The following is an 18,996-nucleotide window of genomic DNA, read 5'->3' as shown; positions in this document are numbered from 1 at the left end:
ATGCCAAGCGATCTGCATAATTCTACATTTATAGCTCTAGAATTCAGCAAACAATTTGGGGCTCATTTAATTTTGGCGTCCACTGCATTTGCAACTGTCGCCTTAACAGCTGCAATTGTGTCATGAAATGAAATTTGTTTATGCAAAAAACGATAAAGAAGAAAATTCAAGTCTGTAAATCTGCTATTTGTTTATACGAAAAGCTAACAATACGCGCAATGTGTTTTCTCAAGTGCATGTGAAACAGGCATAAATAATGCGAATGGGCTAAAATTACAACAGATTGCAGCCAACGCACTTCCGATAGACTGTATAAATTCAACTTGAACTTAAATTATGTATATTAGAAAAAAAAAAAAAAAAAAAAAATACGTGTTTACATACATACTAATTTTTAGAAATACAAATTCAAGAGAATAGAACAAAAATAAAAAACATATATTTTCTGGTTACTTTATTATCGCATAAACTAATCTGATTTCTAATCAAATAACATTCCGTCGTATATAACTGACAGAAAGCAAAAGAATAGTTCTATTCATAGCTTTTATATATGAATATACACATATATGTATATATTTAAAGGAATACTATATGTAAGATACACACGATCATAATTCACTTTAGCAAATGCTCACTGTAGTTAGCCACACTTTTCTAGCAGCATTTAAGATTCAATTGTATATTTTGTTTCTTGCCTTACTATTTCTATTCTGTTGTTTTTTTTTTTTTATTTATTTTTTATTTTTCATTTTATTTGGCTTCCATCCAAATTAGCCAACAGAATTTACGTAGGAATAGTCAGTGTTTCCCTTGAAACCTCATTCGTTCTCGCTTGTTTCTGCCTCCCATTCTGACTATCTGTTGGATTTTCAATTTCGCGCTGCCTTTCGAATGTTTGCCGTCAACAAAAAAACATTGTTTTTTCTTGTTATCTACCGCGCTTCTTTCCGTTTTACTTGTTGTGCGCTTCAAGCGTTTCGAAATTTGCGTAGCCAACACTGCGTATGAACAATGAAACGATGTTTGGCTGATTGTTGACGCCGGGGCCTTTCGGCTCGAAGCTGTGTGGTGGAATGATTTCTGCACATTTAAATTAATTAAAATGGATGCCATAGGTGGCAGCCACTGAGTTATGGCCTCCATTAGTTAAATCGAAAAAAGCTTACGATTTAAGGCAGCATAAACTGTCCCCTAAGCGCATTTTCGCAATTTCGTATTCGTATTTCGCATATCGCCCAAAATGGAAAACGGTTATTTTTTTGTGCAAACTGGACTCCATGGCTCCGGGTACACCACATGGCTGGGGCTTGTGCGCTACAGACATGTGGCAAAGGGCTGTGCAAAACTGTTGGCACTTGCCTGCATTTCGGTCTAAACAAATTGCCCACAGTCGAAGCAACCACAGGAGCGGATGTTGCTGCTGCTGTTGCTACTGCAATTGTTGTTGCTGCAGCCTTTGCCAGCCGGCGTCCGAATTTTTGGCATTATTAGAATTTGCTCGAGTGGGGCTGAAGCGACTGGCAACGAGTGTGGACAGAGGCCTGGCTGGCCTGGCGTGGTGCGGTGTGGCATGGCCAATGGTTTGTCTGCCCCACAATGTCTGCATGTCAAATCAGCTCCGGGCGCAGAACGCTGTTCACTTTTGTTATTTCTCTAATGCACGCTGCCTGTTGGTCCCCACACTCGATGCTAAGCATCCTGCACAGCAACCCCAATGGCCCTTCATGAGGCTTATGGATCTCAGCACTTTCTTGCTGTATTTTTCATTTTTCATTTATCACGTTTGTCTAGTTATCTTTTTTCACATAGCCTGTCAAATGTAACTCAATTTAAAGGGTTTAGAAGTAGCAGCTGACGAAATATATACACAGATGCATTTTCGAATAGATTTATCTGGTAGATAAGAGTTGCGAATAACTGTCATCAGGAGAGTAAGACAAAGCGTTTATTTAATTCGCAATCAAACTACATAATACTAGGCTAGATAGACTAGATACTCTAGGAAAAATTGGATTATTTTCTATCAAAAATATATTATATTATTTATGCATATCGTATTATATTTCTATGAAGCATACAATATTTCTATATAATTATAGTTTAAGCTAAATTTATCAGTGATGCCATTTTTTTCTGAGCAAAAAAAGCTGGATCAAGGAAAAAAAAAGCTGAAAAAAGCTGGATTCAAGGGGAAAAGGTTGACAAAAAAGCTGATTTTAATTACATATGTATATGAATACCAAACTATAGGTATTTTTATTAAACATAAATCATATCCTTGACAAATAGACAAAGCGCTGCCTCCTGCTCAATTGTCTTTGTGGGCAATTGAACAAAAGATAATTTGTTTTTTTGCACATAGCCCTCCATTGAGCCTGCGTGCTTTTTTGTAGCCGCATGCGCTTGCAAGTCACTTAATTTGGCAGTTATTGTGCAATTGCAATAACTGCAATACGCCCGTGTTGCGTCTGTGGGGTCCTTCCTTACCCAATCCTTGAATTCTGTGGCCCGTAGCCACACATCTCGTACTTTTTGCTTATAAACTTCCTTCGGCATGATTTACTACGCAAACGAATTTCACAATGTTAGAGAAGATAACGCGCCAATATCGGTATGCATTTTTAAGAGAAGGTTAGTCGATTAAAGTAAATATCGATACTTTACGTAAAATATATTATTAACATATAAATCGTTAAAACAGCTGTAAAATTTTAGAAAAAATTTACTTTGAAAAAAAACGGTTTGAATTTGCTAAAAAAGCTGGAATCCCCGCTGCCCGCTGTTTCCAAATTTTTCCCGCAATCGCACTTTTAAACAAGTAAGAAGGCTCCAGTCGAGACTGCTCGACTAGGAGATACCCTGAACCCTCCAAGCTGATATTCTAATCAGTCTGGACTTCTTTTATGCACACATACAAACACATGCACTTATAAGCACGCGCTCTGCTAACTGCGCAGTTAGCAGCGACTGCGCTTGGGCTGCGCTGCAATGTGGGCAATATTATGAGAATTTATTTGTTGAATAATTTCTTTTGTAGACATACGATCTTAATGAAACTTTCAGAGCTTAATCATATGGTTAAAATATGTGTACATTCCAAAGCACAAGTCTCTAGTACTTGAAATGCGTTTTTTACAAATTGGGGGCGAAGGGGGCGTGGTATCCAAAATCTGTAAATTACAAAATCTTTGTATCCATTAATTTTATATACAACCCAAATTTGAAGTCTCCAGGTCTAAAAGTGTTCAAACTAGGCTGAAAAAACCAAGTCGATTTTTCGATTATTCTCGATAAAAAAGTTATCGGACGAGTTATCGAAAAAATAAAGCAAACTTGTACTGCCTATGGTATACACGAGTATGCATGCCAAATTTCAGCTCTCTAGCTCTTATATCTTCTGAGATTCTTTTACTCATACGGACGGACGGACGGACGGACGGACAGACGGACAGGGCTATATCGACTCAGCTGATCAAGAATATATATACTTTATGGGGTCTGCGATGATTCCTTCTGCCTGTTACATACTTTTCACAAAACCATTATACCCTGATTTCCCATTTTCAATGGGTTCAGGGTATAAAAAGCCAAATCTGACGGCAAAAAAGCGGAAATGATATATGACTTTTGGGCTTTTACTTGAAGCAGCAGGATGCTTGACCAAACTCCTCAAATTAATATAATTTTGATCCGGACTTTCAATCAACTCTCCTTCTGTACATTTACTTTCCCGATTTCATGAAATTGATATCAAACTTCACTTCTTTGAGTGGAAGTGTCATTAGTCTAAATGTCGTCTTAATCGATTATGGTCAAAATGTTACTGTGAAAAGTGAACGGTGTAATGAGATTAGAAATTTTATTTCTTAACCTCAATGCCAGCTAGCATTCACCTTGCTGACATGTGGTTTCAACAGGATGTAGCCATATGATACACAATTCAGGAAGATATATATAATATATAAGCTATAATTTATTTACAGAAGGAAACTTTTGATGTTCCTATTCATTCACTCTGGTCCTGCGACAACTTTTTTGTTAGGCTACATAATATTAATAAGCCTTATGATCCAGCTCAATCATCATTCGAAAAGCTATTGATCAAATATAGGCTCAAATACTACTTTTCTATCCAAAATTTTTCTCTGTTTTATAGTAAATTAAATATATAATATAATATTTATTACTGCAAAAATGGTCGTTTAATAATGCCAAAATCCCTTCATAACAGGTTATTTAGAGTCTTTTGTTTTCCGATTGCTGATTGCATTTTGCAGTTTCAGTTTAAGCAACATGGGAAATCTCGCTGCGTCCGACTGCCGGATGACGGAAGTAATTATCATCATCCAACTGGTAAAGTCGTTGTCACCGTTGGCTTTTCCCTAAAAAAACAGCTCACGCACTGGGCGCCATCGCCTCGCACACAACGCGAAACTGCAATTGCAATGGCAATTGTATCGCCTAACATTGACTTAGACGCCGGACTCTGGCGATAAGGTTTGCCTCTGGCTGCGCAGACAAACGAGAAACGACAAAGCCAAAACGAAAGTTGCTCAACTGCAGACTTGGCAATTGATGGCGGAACATGAAAACTGGCTAACGGTAGCAGGGCTACGGAGAATGAGGATGGGGATGGCGATGGCGATGACGATGACGATGCCAATCCATGCCATTATATTGCAATTATGCGAACAACCCCCACGGAAGTGTCCTTCGCATCGCTTCGATATTTCCACCCTTGGCGTCGTTAGGACGGTGCGCTCCATGGCGTCATTTCGTTCACAAATTTCGCTTTTGGACAACAATTTATTTGGCTGGCTATATGAGTTGTTGTTGCTGTTGTTGTTGTTGGTTTTATTGCTGTTTTCTTGGCGCACGCGACTCAATACACGACGCTTAGCTAGCAACAGACCCACATGTTTGTTGTCAACAAATATCAGCTCCAATTTTTATGCTGCGTGCCACTAGACGCTAGTTGGCAGCTGCAGCCGCTATATAAAAGATAAAATCGCTGGCCTCACTTGTATGCAGCTCATGGTGGCAGATACAAAAGTATCTGTTAGTTGGGCGCAGTCAACAGCGAGAGCAACAACAAAGGCTATAACTATTGCTAGAGCGTGCGCCTTGTCTTTAGCGACCCGTTGTTATTGCAACCTATGCAGCTTTTGTCGCAATGTCAAGAAACTTGCTTTTCCAGCTTCAGACGCGGCAACAGATACTTTGAGTCCTTAGCTTACGTAAGCACGCCTCAACAAATTCAAATCGAACTCCAATACCGATGATGCATTGAATATGGTTTAAATATATAAATATTTATAATTATGAATACAAGAGTAACAGTTTGTGTTTGTAAGGAATTTATGCGTGGAATTAATGCTGACGGAATCAATCAATCTAGATTCTATCTCATGTTCCATGCAGTGAGAGCTGATGTTCAGCTCACACTAGTTTCAGTTTCAATCTCCTTGGAATAACTTTTTCCATTAAGCTTATTTCTCATACTGTACCGTGGAATATAAAAAATATATATAGTATATGTATAAGATATAAATATAAAGAGATCACGATATTCGTTCTCTAGAGGAGTGAAAATACTAACTACATCCGGTATCTTCGAAATCCTATTTCATTAAAGTTGAAATTTGGTATATATTTTGAGGCTGACATCTGAATATCAAAAACAACTCTTGGACATATCTGCGCCCATACAGAAAAGCTGTGGTGTTCAAAAGTTTAAAAGAAGCTGACTAAAAATTTAAAAACTTGACAATTGAGTTACTGTTGAGCTCCTGTATCGATCACCTTAAAGTAATTCAAACAGCCCTTATGAGGCGTGGCATATCGAAACTATGTACTTTGTAATTTCCGCAATTTCGGAGCGTGAGCTTGAAAATCTAAAATTTTCTCAAGATTCCTTTAAAGATTGACTAAAAATGGAAAATTGGAATTGAATTTTCAGTTCGAAATATTGTAAAATGAGATAAATGCTCACAGATTCAGTAATAGCATTTGCTGTGTGCTAGTCAATCTGGGTATTTTTTGGAAGACCCTCACCCGTAGAGGTCAACGCAGCTCACTTAAACTTGTCACATCAAGTGGCTTTGTGCGAAGTCATTCGCCTTTCGCCGAGGTGTGGAGGTGGAGATGTCTGCGTGACCACGAAACTTTGGAAACTTTGGAAGCATTTGCATGCTTCGAGAGTCTTGATTTGTGTAAGGCAAAACTTTTCTATCTCTGCTATATTGCTCCATTTCCGAATGCAAGTTTTCAAATACATGTGCTGGAATTTATCTTTAAGTGGAAGCGATACACCCTTAAATACGAAAATATATATATTTTCTATGTATACATATTGTTGTTGCTTGTTTGCTAGCCTTATCTTATCGGCTAATCTGGCATACCAAAGGCGCACTCGATTGCCAGTTGCTGTTTCTGATGCTGGCTGGGGCACTGCTCTGGTGCATGCGTTCTCTGTGTATAAAGATACTTCAATTGAACCTATTGTAATTAATACAAGTGCGCACTGGCTGAGACATTTGCCAGCAAGGGGGAGAACTGGGGAGGGAGGTCTGTGCCTCTCTCTCTCTCTCTCTCTCTTTCTGTCATTCTCTCTCCCCATCTAGTGTGTTGTGGACTTCGAGAACTGCGGCTTTTTTGCGGTCTATCAATATAAAAATGCGAAGCCCCAGCAAAACCCGGTGGAAACCCACCCGGAAGTCAAATTCCATTCGCAGTCGAGGCTGCTCTAATGCGTTTCGTTTTCCATTTGGCTCAGTTTGTTTGCTCTTCTTCAAATGCGGGAGCGAGTGCAGCAACAACGCCTGTATTTGACAACCCAAAAGATACAAGATACATTCAAGCAATTCCATATCCATTAGCCAAACGTATGGGTGGGTCGGCACGATTTCGTTGGCGCCCTTAAGTGTAGTCAATTAATAACCCAGTCAGCGGCAGTTGCTCTAATGCTTTGTCAAGCATTTGTCACTGCATTCTGACAAGTAATCGACAATGGCAAACATTCCTTAAGTGCAGTAGTTATATTGAATAGTAAATGCAATTTGCATGGGACTTTTATTTTTCTTAAATAGTTATAACTCTTATATCTCGTTGGCTTATTGCTGGGTTATAGATATACTTGTACACAACAAAGGGTTCGTATATAATGTGCATTTTATTATTGGAATTCGGGTATTTTGAATAAATTACAAAAACAAAATACTGTTCTTCAGATATTTCTAAGAAAAATGTGGCAGACCCCATTAAGCATATATTCTGATCAGCCCAATGAATTTGTACGCCACAAGCTCTAGAGACCTGAATTTATAAATTTATGTATTCAAGTTCTTCGCAGAATATTTCCTAGTCGGTAAATTCTGACGTGATCACTTTCACTTATTTGATTTTATATTGCAGTTAAGCAGTTTTTATTGACAGATATATTATGTGGGTCTATTATCATGAAGAGAATATATACGAGTTAGGACATATAGTCTAATTGGCTTAACTCTTCTTGATTGGACTCAGTGTGGCAATTTGACGATAAGTCTAGAGCTGAATTGCCCATTTACTATTTGATTGACCTATTTGTGAAACTATTAAGTATCTTAATGATTATCGTCAACAATTTCTTATAGAATACAATTTAATACATATGGATTAACGCTGCATTCAAGCATCTAATGAAAAAGTATCTTAAAACTATTCTCAAATTTACTGACTAAATACATGTAGTAGTTTAACTCACAGCTTGAATTAACTAGTCCAAATAAAACTTAAATTGGTCTATATTCTATGAAGCAATCATGAAAATATTTTTAATATTTCTAGTTGATTTAAAATAAAATTTTGGACACATCAAAATATGTCCAAGAATCTTTCGCTACCAAATCGAACGACCTATAAAATACGCAGCAGCAGAATTTTCCATTTTTCGCTGTCTGCGTCGTTTCACTCTGACTCAAGTCGTAGTGGCTTTACCTGTTTTCTTCAATGCATTGCAGAAAAAAATCAATTAATAGTGTGATGGGGAAAATCAAGTTAGCAGGTGAAAACTTGAATTAAAACCGTAATTTACTTGCATTGAATTTCCCGGAAAACGCGACAAATTCAGTTAAACATTTTTTTATCATTAATCATTCATTCCTGATTTTATTATTATTATTATTATTTTTTTTTTTTAATTAAGCGTCAATAACCGTAAATAAAGTGAAAAGAGTATAAATAAATATATAAGTAATATATTATTTATATTGAATAGATTACTGCAGGCATGGCAATCCCAAAAATTGTTTATCTTTCATAATTTCATAACATTTCAGACCTTTTGTGAGCTTTTATACAGATTCATCAAAAATGTTACGTTTTCTGTCGCTGTAGTAAATTGGAAAAATCTTCTGCAAAGATTATGTTTCAAGATAAAAACAAAATCTTTCAATTTTAGTATTGACATCTTGTACAGATAGATATAAATAGGAATTATTGATAACCGAAGGGCAGAATTATTTTCTTTTTAAATTTATATTTAATTATATAATTATTTGACATTAGCCCAACTAAAACTTCTGAGAATGAAAGCATATCTTTTATTTCTCGTTTGAATCTATATTTTCTATAAGACTATTTTCTATAAGACTTTTACTGAGCCTAGATTTAAAAACAATTTCCAGCTTGAAGACATATATAACACCAGTCAATTATTTAAAATTATTAATCATTTGAATATTTTATTATATTACCCCTTCTTTGGCTTAAATTTATATTGCAGACAAAAAGGTCAATATAAATATTATATTCGAAAGTCAAACTAAAATTGTAAACTAACTCAGGCACGTTGTAAATAAAATAGAGAAATATTTTTTTTTTTAGATCAATGCCGCAGGAAGGCGTTCAACAAAGCTACATAAGTAAATATTTGGTGGCCTGGCGGGAAATATAGTATGTATGAATAATTAAATTGGGTCATCGATGGATTTGCCGACATTTGGCCAAATTAGTTGGCGCTAGCAAATGGGCCAAATAGTCAGTAGCTGATATGTTAATGCTGACTCTGATCTCTGTATGTGTTAGCGTTGACGCGTCTGGGTTAATAAACTTGTCGTCTCTCTGATGATAAATCAACTCGTCTTTGCATGACAAAAGCTGTTGAAGCTCTTAACTTACAGTCGTTTAAGCTGCTTACAAATCGACAACTTGTGCCCTACCCTACAGACACTTACATATACATATATATAAATACAAATGCCCATATGATAATACACTTATGTGTGCATATATACAAGCTTATTATGTTTATTTTGGATTGTGTATAGCCAAATCAACGGAATTTTCTGGCACAATGCGAAAAACAACATGAAGAAGCCGGCATGCAACAAGGCAGAATATCTCAGCTCAATCAGCCATCTGACAATAGTCTTTAATTGACCTTTAAACGAATTCTTTTGTAAGTTGCTAGAAACGGAGTTCTGTTTTATAATGACATGTATATTAATATTTGTATCTATAAATACATATACAAATATACATATCTATACCGAAAATTTCATTCATTTACAGCTTCTGTTTTGGTTAGGCTCTTGGATTAGCAGATTTATATAATCTAAACATATTTTACATAATCTAAATTTGTTTATCTTTTTTCAGTTTAACTCACATGATTAAGGCGTGCTGCTATTTTGGCATGCTCCTCCTGGTAGGCTTTGCGCGCCTTCCGTTTGTCCTGCGAGAGGTGAGCGAGCTTATCGCAGATCACCTCCAGCTGTTCGGCATTCAATTTGAACTGCTTGGCCTGCTGATCCAGTTCATCCATATAGGATCGCCAGGATTTTGTGATAAGGCTGCCTGAAATGATTAAGAAACAAAGATTTCAATTATCATTGTAAACACTTTTAGCATGCAAATTTCTGCTTTGTGACTCACTCATCGATAGAATTTTATAAGCTCATTTTGCAGCTGATAAATGATTCATTCACATCGATTGTAACCGAATCTCTTTGAATGGGAGCCAGACTTCAACTACAATACTACAACTCGTTATTCAATAGTATTACAGTCGAGTTAGGCCTTCTAAGATTTCATTTACCTCGATCCAAATAACTCTATATCTGAAGTTCATGGCCAAGGTTAAAACAAATTAAGAGTACGTCACGAAATTCATTACAAAAAAGGCAATAAAGAAAACCATAGCAAGAAAACTAAATCGAAAAAGAAATTCTATTTGTGGCACATCGACGATCAAATACCCTTGTAGAAAGTTGGTTTCATATACTTTAAATTTAATTATAAACTATTAATTAAATGAAGTAAAGCTCAAGCATTTTTTATAAGGAGTCTAGGTCTGAAGTCTAGCTTTGTTAAAGAAACATAGATTCTCTGGCTTTTTCTATCTATTCTCTAGTCTCCATTCTCTAATTGCAATTCATTCAATGATTTGTTTAATATCCTCCACAAGGTAAAACATTTTACGAACATCTGCTGTTTCTGGAAATATCCGACCGATAAATAATTTGCCTGCAATTGTAAACAATATTCGTATTTCCATTGCTTTCTTAGCCAGCGACAGAATAATGTGGAAAGCAGCAATAGCAATTGCAACTTGGCAATGCCGTTTGGCGTTTGGCGTTTGGCGTTTGCCAAGCCAAGAAACGAACACGAAAAATTATACCAATTATTTATTTACGAGTTTATCTGGCATTGGTGTGGCCAGAGCTAGAAGCGACTAGAAGCAGCTGCACTTTGTCGACAGTTTGATGAGCTTGGCTGGCAAGGTGCACGGCTGTATCTTTAGGATACAGATACATAGATGGATAGACTTTAGCGGCGTCAAAACAATTAACAGCTGACACAGATCAATATTGTAGTTTATATATAAAGATCTGTGTAGAAATATATTTAGATATACATATGATGTATCTGTATATTTATATATATCGTTATGAATAGATATTTATAAAGTATTTGGCTGTTTCAAAGCAAGAAAATGTTGTTATTATGTTAGTATCAACAAATTCACAGTAGAGCAAAGTCTTTGTCTCTTGAGTCAAGTAATATGATTCTGAACTGCTATTTACATAGACTCAGAGCCTGAAAAACAATTTTATGTGCATTTTCAGCACTCAGTTTCAATTGGAGTCAATGGGAAAAAGTAATATTTCTTAGCCAGCATTTCATGGCATGTCATCAGCGAATTACTCAGCTTTGCTTAAAGGTTATATTGCATTGTTGATTACTTTTAAGGATAACAACAAAATGTCTGGTGTATATATACATACACATAGAGCTAAAAAGTTTGGAAACTGTGAGAAAAATGCAGCAATGATGTCATTTGGCTTTATAGGACTTAACTGTTATATGCTAAAGATCAAAGGTTAAACTGCAGCCTAATTGAATGTTATTCGCTGGTAGTATTAAAGTTTATATGAAGCTTCAAATATGCCAAGACAAAAAGATAAAGTTTTTTTTAATACTTTGAGTAAATATTGCTCTTTAAATTTTAAATTTGCCTATTTATTCCTTTACTTGCCTTTGTCATTTCAATTTTTTGGGACGGGTTGACCAGCCTGATTGGGGACTGACTAAAAGCTCTCTTAGCCTTACCCCTGCACTTACGTCTGCTCTTACCCCTGCCCTTACCCCTACCCTGGGCAGTCGCCAGCGAAAGTGAAAGCTTTGCGGCGCATCGCTCGCCGGCTTATCGGGCTCTTGTGACTAATGGCTGTGTGGGCAGTGCTTGCAGCGCGGCTTTGGCCAGGCCTTTCCCAAGCGACCCCAAACTGCAAAACAAGACTTATCGAGTGAGTAATGCAGAAGTTTAGTGCCCTGATAACTCAGCGTAAATTCCAAAAATGCTAATTTATGACGTAGGAGGAGTTGGAGTGCAAGCACATGTGTGATTCCATCTATAATCAAATACATATGTGCAAACATTTGCGTCTGTTTATGCAGCAAAATATTCTACATATTTTCAATGAGGTGACATATTGTTGTTATTTTCATTTAATCATTTTTTATTTATGACTAGAAATTTGTATTATCAATAGGACAGAAATGAAAAGTTATGACTTATTGGAAGAGTATTTTAAAAATTATTATCTTATTCATATCATGCAGAAATTGAGGACAACTTCAGCCTTTGATAAGGGAACAAAGAGAATTTAATTCATCAACAACCATATCCACTCCTCACAAAACAGAGTTTATTTGGCAAACAGACTTACCTAGTAAACCTAAAGGTGATTCGGAAGTATTCTTAAAATCTTCGCTTATTCAAATTTTTTTAATCTTTGGTAAATAAAATAACTAAAACAAACCTATCAAATTCATAAGATTCCCTACCATAATGAGTTACTGGGACTCTAATGCACTTCGTATTTCTATCTAGCACAATTTCAATGGTACTTGAATGTGTTACGAACTGATAAGATAATATTACACCTAGACAGGTTTCTCTAGTCTAACTGCATCGATTACATTGCAAACTCAAGTATCAGGAGAATCAAATGCCGTATTCTACTTCCGTGTGAACATTTTCCAATATCCAATTGATCTCAATTGCATTTTGGAAGATTTATTACCAATTAATTTTGGTTTCGCTTTGTGTTTTTCAAATGAACTATTCGAAACAAATTTCTATTGTGTTTGTTTTTAACTATTTTAGATGAGATTATGGCTAAACAGGGATTATGTTACTTAAGGTATTTGCTGAGTCTGCAAATCCATTTATCTAAGCTTATTTTTCAGGTTAATAGCGGATTTTTAACCTGAATAATTGAGTTGGAAAGATTTTGTTGTTTTTTTAATAAGCGCTGATAGCTAAGAGATTACTTATGTATATATGATATTAATTGCTTAAAGATACATATTTTTGGAGATATTATTTCCTCTATTATTATATCTATTGATATATTGTAAATGTTTTTAAAGATATCAGAATTCCATTATCCATACAAAATAATTAACTAAACCTCATGCTCTATAGCAAGAACCAATACCTAAGGTAGAAAATAATACTTTTTAAAAATATATCGTTTATTAAATAAAAATACCTATGAGACTTCGACAAACTCAAAATCCTTTATGTGATATAAAGTCCTCTCCAGCTTGCTTAGGAACTGATCCCTATATACAGTATTACTTATTTTGTAATATATTTTATTTTTTAAGATATAAAAATTGTATTATCCATACAAAATATCAAACTAAACTTTAGGCTCTATAGCAAGAAATATTATCTATAGGAGTGAATAATATTTGAAAACAAAATGTAATGAATATGTGAGCTTCGACAAACTCCAGATCTTAGCTGGGATGTAAAGTCTGCTGCAGCTTGTTTAGGAGCTGGTCTTTAGATGTAGTATTATTTCGTATGCAGAGCACTTCCGGTATACAGAGCACTCAAACAATTTCCAGCTGTCGTTCCGCATATGACAAACAGAAATTAGTTTCACTTCAAAGTTATTGTGTTTGGAGTGTTATGGCAATGAGGTCGCACTACCTGCAAACACGGCAATCGGAGCTGTCGCAGAAATGTTATTCAAGCAACAATTGCATTGAAAGCTATCTTATCAATTAAGTATCGGCAAACAGAGATTCTTGCATTGGAGAGAGTGCAGAGCGCTTGGCTTACCTTGCATTTCATCAGCCCGATCAATTTTGAGACCCTGTTGAGCGACGGCTATCAAGCCGATTGCGTACTCCTTGTCGCATTTGGCCTTCATTTGGATGGATCGTTTCATTGTCTCCATGAGACGCAGCTCCGCGTCTTGGCGCACGATTAGCGCCTCGTGAGCGGCGCGGCCCTGCAGGGCCGTGGAGAAGCCCATTTTGGCTCTGGTGTGAAATATTGCTTAAACGCTCGACGCTTCAAGTTTTTGGACGTATTTCTCTCTTAAATTTTATTTATTTTTCTTTGCGTTTTGCAAATGAGTCACAATTGCATGCTTAAATTGAACGAAGCGAGGGCTACAAAAGTATTAAACAACAAAATTAACTTTTCTCGAAGAGCATTGCGCAACGCGACACCGAAATTCACAAACATGTGGCAAACACTTGTTGCATGCCAATATTTATGGCTTTAAGCATGTGCTGCTGGCCAGAGTATTTTCCACTCTCTTTTTTGACACTTTTGACACTGTGCACACTGTGCACTCGAAGGGCCTTCAGTCGCCGCCACTGAATCGAATCAATTAATATTTTCGTCACACACACATTGGAAATTTCTTAAGAAATACAATACAAATAAAACTTTCACATGCACTGATTGTTGCTGTTGTTGTTGTTTGTTGCACTTGCTGCGACATTTGCTAAATACACCAGGCGACATTTCAATAACGACTTCAGAAATAAAAAACAAAAAACCCGCCTCTGGCAGCGAAGAGCCAAAAATAATTGCCAACACTTTTGGCTAATTAGCGGAATGTTTATTTTTGGACAGACCATAAATTAACATGATTAAATGACGTTTCATTTCAGTTTTCAGTGCTCTTTTTGTCTGTCTCACGTCCGTCTCTTTGTCAGTGGAGTTGAGCCTCTGAAGATTTGAAGATTTTCCAAACTGCGTTTTTTCAATAATTGTTACTCTTTTCGTCGGCGAGTAAACTTGTTTTTCCCGCTCGCGGGCAAGCAAACAAAAATAAACATTGGCCCAGTCGCGGTGCAGTCAATAAGGAAAAGACGCGACGGCGACGGCGACGGCGACGGCGAGTGCAGCACAAGTACGTGTATCTTACGGATACACAGATACTGGCACTGATACAGAACTGCGCCAGAACCACAGCAACAGCAACGGCAACAGTTTGACGTATTGTTTGTCTGTGCGTGTTTCGTTGTTCGTCTATATCGGAGTTTACCAAGTCAACTAAAACATAAACGGGTTAGACAGCCACTGCCACAGCCGCTGCCGCTGCCGCTTCCACTGCCACAGGCAAGAGGCAGGCAACCACAGCTTCAACTGCGATGGGGAACATCTGCACTTATAGATAAATTACAACAGCAACAACAACAACAATAACAACAACAACAGCGCCAAGAACCTGAACGTGTAAACGAAAGCGCCGTTATAAGTATATATAAAATTTAATTTTAAATTCATAAACATAAATGCACTCGCAACAGTGTAGAGAAGATCGCTTAGCAATTTTCATATAATTTTGCAGTAAACTTTTCGCAATTTCTTTTACACTTCATATAGTCGCACATAATCTATGGGCGGTTCGAGTTGGGGCGGGGCTGTCACTTGCAATTCGCGTAATCAGCGCGTAAACTTTTTGCACATACTACATTATCTCTGCATTAATATAAACATAAATAGTTTGGGCTTTATATGTGCGTATAAATATTATATGAATTTATCAAACTGTTGAATGCTGCCGCGACGGTTACCATGGAGACAAGTTTCGTAGCGTAAGATGCTTCGCCCTCTCACATGGCCAATTTACAGAGCAATCCAACAGATGCCAATGCCAATAATACAGAGGCGCATAACGCACACACAAATCGGATGAAATCTCGATCTTAACGCAACGTGCCGAACGAACCGTCTGCCTCGAATGCTCAGCGCGAACTGAAACTCTGCAGACAATGGCGCTGATGAAAATGCCGACCAAAATGACGTTTCGCTGCGGCGAAATCGCACGAGAGAGAGAGAGAGAGAGCTTGAGAACCGGTTCTGCACAACCCAATAAACAAATCGTGCGGTACACAAGCGTCTCTCAGCAAGCGAGTTCTAAAAAGGAAATGTTTTATTTCACTTTTCATAATTGAATGAAATTTAATTCTTATTGTTTTACTACTGTATATAGTTAGACATTCCCGGCATTATAAACATTGATAGCTGGCATGATTTTAGAAATTTAACGAAAGATTATTTCCTGGCATCTAAGGGTGGCCTTATTTTGCATACTTATGAAGAAATTTGTTTCTTATTACTTTTACTTTGAGTATTATTAATATTAATATTAAATGTAGCCTTTACTTGTATTTAATTTTATCTTTGCATCTTGCTTTAATCTCAATTTCAAATTGGTCCAATCAATATCGATTGGGAGTGCATTTTAGCTGAGCAAAGGATAAAGGAGTTAACTGTCTATGAACTGTCTATGCACAGGCACTGCGGCAGACAGGCAGCCTGTTGCCCATTTAACTGGCCCCAGCCTCGTCTGGTTATTTTTATGGCTCTTCCCGCCATTCATTGTTGTCTTGCTAGTGTTTTTGGGGTTTACGATGTTTGCCGTTGTCTATGAGATGGCTAACGCGCTGTGTTCGATTATACTCGTTCACGAAATGAAACGAGTATATTAATATCGTGCTATTTCCAACTGAACTCACAAAATTTGCCAGATATAGAAGATGGAGATTTGAAATTTATAAACAGTACTTCTGGCTACCTTCGTCGTAGAAAATACTGAGATATCTGGAGGCGTGGCGTGGAATTTACTCTATCCTTTATAAATGATTCGGGAATTTGAGACTTACATTTACATGTAGGGTTTATAAATAAATAAAAATGTTGATATATATATATATATATATATATATATATATATATATATATATATATATATATATATATATCTATTTGCAGGGACATCTACAGAGAAGTTAAATCCTTAATACTAAATGATTCTAATTCAAATATTGTGAAATGTTTTATTTTGTTTTAATGGCTAGAAGTCCTCACCATTTCATACTTCACTAAATCTTAGAACATCTTACATACCCAGTGAATACAAGTCATTATTATTAGTCTTAGCTATGCTTAATCGCAAAAAAAAATCTGTAAATTTGTTCATTATTCGCGTGCGAGTCTTATACAGTCGGTTCAGCCCGATTGCAATGCTTTCAGTTGTTTTACTTGTTCCCCCACAATGCATCGATATCCTCATAAACAATTTATCTCGATGGCGACACTCCTAAGTTAACGTTCCTTTATTTTCCTTATGCTGTGGATGAATATTGAATGAATATTGTGCAGACTTTGCAGATATCTGTGATCACATCCTGTTTGTTGAACATCAACTTAATTAATGCAGTTCATTTGCTCTTTTAAAAGTGTATTCTGCTTTAATTGAAAGCAACCTTAGCATTCTAGCTAAATTTCTAATTTTAGCCGGGACTATTGTTGCTTTGATTTATTTAGTTTTCGATTGTTTTGAAAACGCTTGAGAATTCACATGCTGAGAGAATGCGTCGGGCATGTGTTTGTACATCAGAAGAAAATATAGGCATATCTGCTGAACCTTTGAAAAGTTCGCAGCCAATTGAAGCTAATGAACAAATTATATGGCATTTGCACAGTGGAAGATAGGAGACCTTATGCAAGAACTCCACAACGAGCTGAATTCTTTCTCCACTTACGCATATTGTCCGTAACGACCTGAAATTATATCGCAGTAAACTGGAACTGGAACTGCAAGACAATAGCAACTCGCAAAATTGTGTAATAGAAGACATAAACAGAAACATAAATTGCCCTGGGTATGCGTTGAATGTGAGAAGGAAAACTAAATAATTCAGTAATATGTATGAATAGTGCTAAACATAAGCAGTTAAAAATTTTCACATTTCCTTAACTCCCTTCGCTTGCATAACAAATATTTAATAACTTTTCATTCGCTCTCTCTCTCTCTCTCTCTTTCTCGATCTGTCTCTTTTTCTGCTACACCAATGCATAATTACAGTAGAAATAAAAGACTTTTGCTGCACTCTGAAAAAATTCCAAGCAACAGTTCCTTGCTGTTTAGCATTCTGCTCAGATGGAACCTATTGAGGGACCTGCCCATAGCAATACCATTTTATTGGTATGTGTAAGAATTTACACTAACAACTACAACAACAATAACCATAGCGACGATGATAAATGAAAAGACAATGACAAGAACTACAGCAGTAAGTGAAAGATAGGGCTGAACGACAAAATACCCTGTAGACAGCGAGAAGGTGCTGGAATTTCATTTATAATTTCCTTTGATAGAGGTACATTATTATCAGCACTAATTGAAAGTAAGTCCTATTTATCTATGTATTCTAAATTATAAAAATTGACATAAAAATAAAACTGAAAGATCGATAAAACGCAGTTATAATGGGTTAAAGATAATCTCAAATAAATTGTTCACTGTATTTAATATTGATCTAGCTTTTCAGCAATTTCTAATAATATTTGACAATCAACACCAAAGTACTTGGAATCCTCTTCAGTTATTAAAAAAAAAAAAAAACCGCTTCAGTTCCTTACATTATGACAAATTGGCATTTTGGAATGTACAGAAATCTTCAATTCTTAAATACAGGGTATTCAATTTAAACAACAATATGAATGCCGAACAATATAATGCCGAAGAGATATCAAGAGTGAGAAGTAGAAATTACAATGTCTTTCAAGCAACAAATATTGCAGTATTCTTTGTATTTAAATGTAAATTTAAGTTGATTTACGTGTGAGCACATACACATAAATATATTCATGTATATATATTTAGATGAATATTTATTCATATGTATACGAATAGATACATATATTTTCATTCCAACCACATACACATTTATTTGTTTATATTTTATAATAATATTCTTCGCAAGCTATAATCACACAAGCTTTCGAAATTTAGGGACCATGAATTATTTAATCTTTCTCTAACGGCTTTTAATGTGCTGAATTTAAATCTATAATGTGATGTTAACGAAAAGTAAGTTATTTTTTAGCTACAGCTCAAGTACTTTTATTTTCACTAATTCTATTTAATAATTTTATAGATTAATTATTTTATAAGGAAATATGCCTATATTTTTATAAGATCTACTTATTTTAAACTTCATTATTAGATTTACCTTTATTATGGGAGTTGGTTAAAAAAAAAATAGATGCTCATAATATAGAAAAAGAAATAGAAATATTTTATTATTATATGCACACCAGAAAGCTATGAAAAAGTATGATCTGAATCTTGGCGATGAAATGTCAAACATTTTTGTTAGTCTGTCGGATTTTACTATAATATA

At 35.9% G+C, this 18,996-nt stretch overlaps 1 protein-coding gene across 4 annotated transcripts in view; it reads right to left on the bottom strand.

The window, feature by feature from the left end:
* The window catches only part of LOC6572389 (tyrosine-protein kinase Fer), a 37,636-nt gene extending 22,067 nt beyond the window's left edge, over positions 1-15,569 (bottom strand). For 2 of the 4 annotated variants that reach the window (XM_015166362.3, XM_015166363.3), the window contains exons 1-3: positions 15,379-15,566; positions 13,625-13,959; positions 9,653-9,840 (exon numbers count right to left, since the gene is read on the bottom strand). In XM_015166362.3, coding sequence (XP_015021848.1) covers positions 9,653-9,840; positions 13,625-13,820 — 384 coding nt within the window. In that variant the 5' untranslated portion in view covers positions 13,821-13,959; positions 15,379-15,566. Of the gene's footprint in view, positions 1-9,652; positions 9,841-13,624; positions 13,960-15,378 lie in introns of all 4 variants that reach the window. The other 2 variants (XM_044007874.1, XM_044007875.1) reach the window with 2 other exon arrangements.
* Positions 15,570-18,996: the final 3,427 nt, after the last annotated feature.

This window comes from Drosophila mojavensis, unplaced genomic scaffold (assembly GCF_018153725.1).
Source record: "Drosophila mojavensis isolate 15081-1352.22 unplaced genomic scaffold, ASM1815372v1 contig_19, whole genome shotgun sequence".
In the NCBI taxonomy this organism is placed as follows: Eukaryota; Metazoa; Arthropoda; class Insecta; order Diptera; family Drosophilidae; genus Drosophila; species Drosophila mojavensis.
This window is presented reverse-complemented; position numbering and strand designations above follow the sequence as displayed.